Below are 10,006 nucleotides of genomic sequence, written 5' to 3'. Positions count from 1 at the left end.
GTCTGGTTCATGCATTGTTCCATGCAACAGCAAAGAGAACGCAGGTAGATTGCTCTTGCATGCAAAATACACAATGCATTTTCAAACATGCAGTCTGAACTTGGATCAAGGGCAGACACGTCCGTCCTGGTCGGTTACATGGCTGAAAGAGATGGAGGAAGAGAAACAACTCACCTCCTCCTAAACGGGAGGTGGGGTTGACCTAGCTAAGTCTAGGAACAGAACTCGGTGGTCTTAACCCCTTCATGCACTAACTAGCACTTATGCATAGCTATGTTTGACTGCAATTTCGCATGGACTAAAGCTGTTGCTGTTGAGTGGAATGCAGACGACTGGGAAAGGGCATGGGCTGGGACCTTGGGCAGGAGCACCCCACACGGCAACATTTTGTTGTAGGTCTCACTCATCGCCACTTGCAGTGTGGGATGCTCCTACACAAGGCCCCATCCCATGCCCTACAAAGACCAAAGCAGACATTTTGTATGCAAGAAAGTTTTATTTGTTTGACATATTTTGCCAAGTATTGCACAAAAGGTATACAAGTACAAACCATCACCACAGAAGAAGAGGAGCTGGATGGGGCTTGAGAGCAAATGAATACATTCAAGATCAGTATAGACAAATCTGTTGATCCTTTTCTACATAGGCGGGTGCTCCAAAAATATTCAGGCTGGCATCGGAGAGGGAGGGCTTGGCTATAGTACCAATCACACACTATGAAGTTTAACTATGCTTAATAAACCCCTAGGAACAATGACAGCAAATAGTTCCTCTGCAAGATCAACTGAAGCTAATTTGATCAGTGCAAGGAGGGATCTGTAATCAGCCTCCCATTCATTCCAGGAGGGGACAGGCAGGAAATACCTGGGGAGGAGTACCCCCTCTTTCTTGTAATCCAAATGTACTTTTCTGATTTGTGGCCCAGCTTAACAGCACTATTTAGGCCACTCAAAGTACCATATCCAACATGAAGCTTTCTAAACAACCGTTTGTCCAATCGGCACCTGCAGTGTAAATGACCGGGGATACGGCCACCGTTATCAGCAGGCTGGCATCGGACAGAGTGATAGGTCTCTGTATTGCATTGATTCTTCCAAAGCACTCACACAATAGTTTTAGTAAAATGGAGGGGGGAAATCGCTCCTTGCATGAGAGCACATTTGCTATCTCACACTGTAAGCTTACGGAAAGTGCAACAGTGCTACCCCAAACCCTGTGAGCTAACCATCGGGAGTATTGTGAATTAAAAACCCATTCAGATTATTATGAGATTAAAATCCACTGGTGGGATTTGATGCACACGAGAGTTCAATGCGCTGCAGTGCTCAAGATCATGTCCAAAATCATTGGCTTCCTTGCCTGTATCTATCATGGTTGAAGTGGAAACCAAGATGAGAATAGAAGAAGCTAATAGCTACAAATCTCACATTTGGCTCTCATTTCTTACTTGACCCTTGAGTTTTGAAGGTGAGCACACCCTCACTAAGAGGTTTTCCATGTGGCATTTAGGATGAAGATGGGCAAAAACAGAGAAGCAGGCACCTCTAGAAAAGGAAGCTGTTTACATTTCTATTTCTGGTGGAAGGCTTGAGTTTTATCAGCTGGGCACATTCCAGGCTTGATGACTTGACATCAAGAGGCTTCTTCAGAGAACCATGAGGCTCTTTGATCAAACTGGGGTTTTTAATAAGGCTAGAACGAGGCAGATCATGTTTTAAGATAAATCACATCTTCATCCTAGGGAAGAGAGATACACACAAGCCAGATTGAAATCGTTTCTAACTGCAGCAGTGTTTTGTTTTTGTCTGTAAAGATCAGATCTTGAGTACTGAGAATCTTTTGCTTTTGTATCGTACAACAAATTCTCTCTGTAGGTGCTGGAAGAATTGTGGTAGAGCTGAAACTTCAAAATAGGAGAGTCAGGTGCAAGTCAGGTGCTTTGGATGGCAACCAGGTTAGTCATTGGGCTACTTGGATGAGACCGTTCAGGTCCAGTTAGCTTCATTCCCCACTTGGTTGAGTTCTTGGGTGAACTGAGAAATGATGCTCATCTCTTGCTCAATGGCTTGGAGCCTCTCTTCTACGGTGGACAAGGTCTTCTGGAGCCTGTCCATAAGATTTCTCAGTGCATCCTGGTTCATCAAGACCTTGCAGAGAGCTTCTTGGTTCTTCAGGATGGCATCTGTGCAGAAGAAACAACTCATTTATATGCCACCATTCCTCCAAAGCTGCCTTGAGCACTGGCATGATTCTCCACCCAACCCCATTTTATCCTACCCTATTAGGTTGAATGGGACACGGGTGGTGCTGTGGGTTAAACCACAGAGCCTAGGACTTGCCGATCAGAAGGTTGGCGGTTCAAATCCCCGCGACGGGGTGAGCTCCCGTTGCTCGGTCCCTGCTCCTGCCAACCTAGCAGTTCAAAAGCATGTCAAAGTGCAAGTAGATAAATAGGTACCACTCCAGCGGGAAGGTAAACGGCGTTTCCGTGCGCTGCTCTTGTTCGCCAGAAGCGGCTTAGTCATGCTGGCCACATGACCCGGAAGCTGTACGTCGGCTCCCTCGGCCAGTAAAGCGAGATGAGCGCGGCAACCCCATAGTCGGTCATGACTGGACGTAATGGTCAGGGGTCCCTTTACCTAAAGCTACTGGGAGCTGTCATTTGTTAAGGGTGCTGGAAACTGTTGCCCTGTGAGGGGTAAACTACAGTTCCCAGGATTCTTGGGCTGGTGGGCAGGATGTGCTTTAGATCTGTAGCGTGTCTGCACCCTTGGCTACACCACTGGAGAAAAGCACAGAACCCGTCAAGCCATTTGGCTTTTAGGTCAGCCAAATCCACATTCGCCAGCAGAGAATACTTACCGAGCTCCCTGCCGCTGCCCAGATGCATCCCAGAGGCTGCCTTTGAAGGAGAAGGTGCCTGCAGTGGCTGCTGTGGTGACAGCGGTGACAGCGGCGGTGGCAGTGGTGAAATTGACGGTGACAGTGGTGACAGCACCGGTTGTAGTTGACTTTGCTGTACTCCTTCATCAGGGACCTCTTGAGAGCTGTCTTGATCTTCTTGGTACGCAAACACATGCCCTATTTTGGGGAGAGAGAGAAAGCAGTCATGGCATGCGTGGGCCCAGCCCAATACTTTATGTGTCCCCTACAGATGATTCTCATTTCAACATTAGTGTTTGGACAGCACCTTTCAGGCTGGCCTTGGGGCATATTAATACACACCTTTTGTCCTCCTGGCAGATGAGAATGACTGGGGGAGCTCAGGAGCAACAGCTGGAGAGATTACCATTACCAGCACCCCCTCTGTCATTACTGCCCCCCTTTGCCTAATAGTAGGGCTGGCCATGGCTACTACACATTTGATATGGGGCTTATCCCTACTGTCATTTAATGTGGAGAGTAAGTTTTCCAAACCACTGTTAATTCTCTCTTGTCCACATGACGTTCTCCTCTAGATCCCTGCCTTTCCATATTTTCCGTCCCAGATTATTTGTTGTTAGGACTCAGTCAAATCACTGATTTGAAGGGTTCCTCCTGTGAGATTTTGCTCCTCAAAGTTCGGAGTCCAAAAGTGACTCCATCCCACATATCAGCATATAACAATTCACCACAATTAAGTTCTCCTGCCCAAGGCCTACCAAAATCCAACTGTGTAAACAGCAGTACTTTTGACCACTTCCTATTCATGACAAAGGAGCTTGTGGAGGAGAACATCCTAGTGCCATGGTTTTCAACGTGGCACCCTGGAGTGCCATGACTGATAGGGATGCCACAGGCAACATTGGCCTCTGTCCCTCTTTCCTCCCCCCCCCCCATGCCTTCTTGCGTCCCTGCCTCCTAAAAGCTTGCACAGCTGTTTGTTGCAGTAGCCCTGGCTACAAGTTACCCAGGTGAATGGTGCCCCTGGTGCTTCTCAGGCCCCTCTGGGGCAGTGTGAGGTGGCACCTCTGTTTGGGGCACGGGGGCAGCTCAGAGACCAGGGGTGGCAGCTGTGGGTGCCCAGAAGACTACCAAGGAGAGGGGAGAGGAGGCTGAGGGAACCCTCCACAAAGGAGGGTGTTTGAAAAACGGTGAGAAGCTGCCAACTCTGCAGGAAAGGGGTGACATAACTGGACTTCTGAGCCCCACAGGGGTGTCACAGAAAGAATGTACAGTGGTATCTTGGGTTGCAGGTGCTTCAGGTTACAGACGCTTCAGGTTACAGACTCCGCTAACCCAGAAATAGTACCTCGGCTTAAGAACTTTGCTTCAGGATGGTGCTTCAGGTTAAGAACAGTTTCAGGCTAAGAACGGACCTCCGGAATGAATTAAGTTCTTAACCTGAGATACCACTGTAGTTGGTCAAGAGAGTCATGAACTCAACAAGGTTGAAAACCTCTGTCCTAGTGGATTTCAGCCCAATGGCTCACACCTGCCCCAGTTCCTGCTTTGCTGACCTTAAAGGCATTGGTCTACTCGAGGTAACAGTCTCCTCTTAGCAAGCTTTCTTTTTTTATTAAATGGGCCTTTTCCCACTTCCTCCCTTAACTGGAAATCCTGATGGGTAAGTCACAGAATAGGAAATGGAAGGCAACTGGCCTTTCCGGAGTGAGTGTGAAGAACTGGGGCTTCCACTGGGCCTATCCTCCTGGGTTAGGAAGAGCATCTATCAAGGTGAGCTCCAAGTCTCCAAGTGCTTATTAGACTGGACACACCCCAATGAGAAGCTGGAGACAGCTACTCTGTTGGCTTTCTCTCTTTTTGGTGGCAAGATCTAAAAGGAGGATTTCAGAGCTGGAGAACAAATGTTCAGAACCAAACAGACTAACAAAAACAACACACCCATGCACCAAATTCTAATATTTAACTCATAATCTTTAAAAGATCCCATCACTTTAGCAGCAGGAACCATAGCCAAGACATGCCCCCTCCTACCCAGGCCTTTTGCTCCCAAGGTTTTTTTGGGAACGGTAAGTGTTTAGCGTTGCATTTTAAATAATTTTTAATGACAACTGCAACAGTAAAAATGTAGGTACATAGCCAAAAAGGGGCTCAGCCCCGACCCCGTTTTCATTTAATCATAATGTCCAACAGCTCATCTGCCCATGTGCAGAGTGCATTTGCCTCACTAGCCAACTACGCCTTTACATATCTGTGATTGAGGCACAGTCAACTGAAGAGAAAACGGATCTCCTAACTCCGATAGAGGAAGGTGAAGCAATCCACCTCCTTTAAAATATATATATATATTTTTAAAGTCGAGCCTGAAACCCCCTCACTGGAGCAATGCCGCTGTGGAAAGGGATTAAAAAGTTCTTCCCAGTAACTGAGCCCTGGAGAATCAGGCGCTGCTGCTCACCCAGTTCGGCTTTCAAGTCTTCTTTCAGGGCGACGGCGCTCTCCACCAGGGCCAAGATCCTCGCCCCCATCTCCTCCAGCCTCCCCACTCGCCCTGCCATGCCGGCAACCTCGCTTCACGCCCCAACTGACCGCCCCCCCCCCCTATGATTATATAGGTGCAAAGTTGCAGCCGGACGCCGAGCGCCGCTTCCCGGCTGCCCCCTGCGGTTTCCCTTCAGGTCCGCCTCGAGCCGAGGCCAATCAGGCTCCCGCATTCTTTCCTCCGGCTTCGTTGGATTGCCTGGGGGTGGGGATCAAAGCGGGGAAATGGCATGGGCGGCGGCCGCTTTTGCTCTCTTTTCATCCTGTTCTTCGTCTGAACGCTTTCTTCCTCGTTTTCAGTCTGGCTCTTCAGCTATCCTTTATTTGCTGCCGCCGCTGCTATTGTGCTTTTTAGAGCAGAGTGGTTCTCAAACTTTTTTTCCTCTGCGCCGCGCCGATTTTTTTAATTTATTATTATTGATAGAAATTCATTGGGGGGGGGGAGAGAAACATCGCTTGTGATTTGTAAGATTATCGCTTGATGCTATGGCTGTCGTTTTGAAAAGGGTATCTATTCATATTCTGCAAATAAATTATTCTGATACCACGCAACACTAAAATGTTTAACTGTCTCTTTGTCCTTGAATCTTTCTGCCACACCCTTTGAGAACCGCTGTTGTAGAGAATTTCTCTATCCTATTTACACAGGCCAAGTTATCTGTAGGAAATGACCCCGCTTCCGGGCTTTTAGGCTTTCTTACTTGTTTCTTATTTCCATTTTGTCGACCGTTTTACTACTCAAAAGTTCTCAAAGCAATTTATATGCACTCTCTCTCTCTCTATTACATTTTATATCCCGTCTTTCCTCCAGGGAACTCAGGGTGTGGCCCTATGGGACATCACCCCCAGCAACGTTTTATGCTCACAACCACCTTGTGAGGTAGGGCTAGGCTGAGAGTAGAGTGACTGGCACAAGGTCACCAAGTGAGGCTCATGGCCAAGTGTGGATTTGAACTCTAGTCTTCCGGAACCCATCCCAGCACTCTAACCACTGCGCCACACTAAGTACAATAAACCCGTATCAAATGATTCTCGTTACAAAATGCATTGGGGGGGGGAGGGGAAACTCCACACCCATAGCCATAACATAAAATAAATTCAGAGAGCACGACTACTAGGTGGTAGAATTCAAAATTTCAATCAACACAGCGTACATGCAATTTTGTCATGTTTCACACAACCACTAGAAGCACCCACTGCCTCAAGCATTTTATCTGTCAGCTACTCGTACATAAACCACTCACACTCTGCAATATTACAACCCAAGTACACAGGGTCACTGCCAAGCTTAAAGCAATAAGATACAGTCTTAATACCTGAAGAACTAACAGTCTCTTGTCCCTCTTCCATTGAACCACCTCAGATTCTCTCACCTGAGAGATAAGATTGCACATGCATAGTGGGGTGGCCCTGTTAATTTATTTTAAAAGCAGTGGCAGGGGTGGATCAGGACCACTGGGCGGGGGAACTCCCTTTCACAATGTTTTCCATTCTAGATCTCTCGCGCCCCCAACTATAGGCACTCCTCCCCTCACAAAGGAACACATCTGGTTGAAAACCAGGCTATTTTGCCATCCGGGAGGTCTCTGTGCCTTTAAGAGTTAACCAACAGAAGTTCAACAGGGGAAGTTTCCCCTTGTATGGGGAAGCAGTGGCAGAGAAACCTTCCATCTTCCTTATTTCCACCTGTTACCAAGCTGTTAGAAGCCTGGCCAAGCAAAACCAAACAAAAGCAGGAGGGTTTTCACAGTTTCAAGGATGTTTTCTTCCTTTATTGAGGTTCACCTATATATCATAATAGAATAATAATAATAATAATAATAATAATAATAGCATATAGTATAATTGTAATAGTGATTTAAAAAAAACTTCTGTAGTGCTGAATTCCAAATAAAGCGAGTTCATTTCAGACAACTGTTACATTGAGATTTCCCCACAATAATTTAAAAATAGAAAATAAGAAGAAGTAAGGGTGGTACAGAGCAAAGGAAGCACAACAGAAAGCAAAAGATCTGGTCTGAATGTTGGGGGTTTCATTACCCCGTCCACCAACCCAAAAAACAACAACCATTGCCATAAGATTTCTTTGCTGACATTATTGAGGCATAGTAGGTCTTAGCAGCAGGTTTAGAGTCTCCTCGTGATTGCTTCAGCATCATTTCCTAAACTGGACAGAAGGGGGAAAACTGGAAGAAGTGGATGAAAGGCAGGAAGGATAGTCCTGCCCAGGAAATTTCTTCTTCTCCTTAACTCTGTGAGGTAAGTCGCCCTGATTTCCATTTTACAGATGGGGAACTGAGTCTAAAAGATTGTAACTGGCCCAAGGCTATCCAGTGAGTCTGTAACGAAGCTGAGATTTAAGCCCAAACCTCTTGGGTCCTGGGTTCTTTACTTTCAAAGAGATTCTAGGGCTCATGGTTATGTGTTTGAAACGACATATTCAGGTGTGTGCCTATGGTGCTTAAGTCCTCTACAGCTGCCATTCCCCATCCCGACGGCCTCTGGTTGAAAATCATAGAATTGTAGAGTTGGAAGGCGCCCTGAGGATCATGTAACCCAACTCCTTGCAATGCAATTGCAATCCAATTCATGGCTCTGAGCATCTCTTTATTTAGCTATCAGCAGTTCGAATCCCCGTTACAGGGTGAGCTTCCGTTGCTCGGTCCCAGCTCCTGCCAACCTAGAATTCGAGAGCACACCAGTGCAAGTAGATAAATAGGTACCGCTGCGGCGGGAAGGTAAATGACATTTCCATGCACTCTGGCTTCTGTCATGGTGTCCTGTTGTGCCAGAAGTGGTTTAGTCCTGCTGGCCACATGGCCCGGAAAGCCGTCTGCGGACAAACGCCGGCTCCCTGGGCCTGAAAGCGAGATGAGCAGCTCAATCCCATAGTTGCCTTTCACTGGACTCAACCCTTCAGGGGTCCTTTACCTTTTCTATTTAGCTCTATTAAAAAGTCCTAGCTTTTTGCACATAGTCAGGGCCTGCCTTTATCACAACCACATGTTTCAGGCCTGTCTCTTACCCCATAGGGGAGTCCCATCTGTCCAAACAAGCTCTATAGCTGCCCCTTTAAGCAGCAGACCAATGTCTGGTGTTTATGGCCACGCTGTGAAAATTTGCAACACCTGCTAATTCCTTCCTCTCAGGCTGTTATTAAAGGCACAGGAGCTGGCCAGCCTTTTGCAGGTCGGTGGCAATCCTATGATTAGCTAGGATATAATGAAGTGCCCAAGGTGGGAGAATATACAAGGTGGGAGAGAGGAAATGGCCTCTTCCCTAAAAGACTAGACTCTTTTAAGCATTTGCTCAAACCCCATCCTCTGAATGTTGGGCCAAGAAAAGACCTGATTTTGGAATGAACTGGTTATGGAGAAAGACACTCCTTTAGGATATATATTCTATATTATATATCTGCTACGAGCTGGACTTCTCAGCTGGGTCCTGGGAGACTTTATTGTTAGGAACTGATGGCAGGGGGAGGTTTAGATCAACCAAGGGGCATCAACGGACAAGGTTGGTTTCCCACTAAGGCAGCCCCAATGCTGATTACAGTGGTACCTTGGGTTAAGAACTTAATTTGTTCTGGAGGTCTGTTCTTAACCTGAAGACCACTATAGCTAATGGGGCCTCCCGCTGCTGCCGCCGCGCTGCCCCTGTGCGATTTCTGTTCTCATCCTGAAGCAAAGTTCTTAACCTGAGGTACTATTTCTGGGTTAGCGGAGTCTGTAACCTGAAGCGTCTTGTAACCTGAAGTGTCTGTAACCCGAGGTACCACTGTATATAGAATCATGGAATTGTAGAGTTGGAAGGGGCCAGCCCTGTCCATTGCGGGAATCTTTCACCCAATGTAGAGATCAAACTTATGACCCTGGGATCAAGAGCCTCACAGTGGGGATCTGGCAATTCAGGGTCTTGCATGGATGTGGGAATTTTGGATTCAAGGTCAACTCTGTTGTGGACCCCTTCCCTTGCGGCCTTTGGAAAGTCATGCTCTCTCATCTTTTCCATAGTCTCCAACATGCTACAGAGGAACATCGAGACATAGATCTTTTCGGGCTGCATGCTCACGTGAGAGGCGACTTGCCCCAGAGAACCACTGCCATCGCTGGGCCCCATTTCTAGACTTAATCCCATGCTTCTTTCTCAAGCAGCACCCCTTGCTTCCGCAGAGCTTGGTCAGACTGGCCCATCACCCAGTACTTCTCCTGGATACCATAAAATGCACCTTGAACCTCCTATGCATCAGCAGAAGTATAGTGTCCAGTGTAACAGTACCACCCTATTCTGCCTTGATCAGACCATACATGGAATACTGGGTCCCGTTCTGGGCACCACAAATTAAGAAGCTGGAACGTGTCCAGAGGAGGGCAACCAAGAGGATCAAGGGTCTGGAAGCTAAGCGCTTGAAGGAGCTGGGTATGTTTAGTCTGGAAAAGAGGAGAACGAGAGGAGATACGATAGCCATCTTTAAATATCTGAAGGGCTGTCACATGGAGCAAGCTTGCTTTCTCCTGCTCTGGAAGGTAGGACTCGAACCAATGGCTTCAAGTTACAAGAAAGGAGACTCAGATTAAACATC

General features: G+C 47.2%; 1 protein-coding gene across 1 annotated transcript; it reads right to left on the bottom strand.

Moving 5' to 3' along the window:
- Positions 1-1,332: 1,332 nt before the first annotated feature.
- On the bottom strand, positions 1,333-5,479 carry LOC310757271 (uncharacterized protein). The gene is made up of 3 exons (XM_083602573.1): positions 5,342-5,479; positions 2,863-3,081; positions 1,333-2,182 (listed from the first exon to the last, which is right to left on the bottom strand). Exons 1-3 carry the CDS (start codon positions 5,439-5,441, stop codon positions 1,986-1,988), a joined length of 516 nt encoding a protein of 171 aa, XP_083458699.1. The 5' UTR covers positions 5,442-5,479; the 3' UTR covers positions 1,333-1,985.
- Positions 5,480-10,006: the final 4,527 nt, after the last annotated feature.

Source organism: Podarcis filfolensis, assembly GCF_964270895.1.
Source record: "Podarcis filfolensis genome assembly, chromosome: 2".
In the NCBI taxonomy this organism is placed as follows: Eukaryota; Metazoa; Chordata; class Lepidosauria; order Squamata; family Lacertidae; genus Podarcis; species Podarcis filfolensis.
The sequence above is the reverse complement of the archived record's forward strand: the minus strand, read 5'-3'. Positions and strand labels throughout refer to the sequence as shown.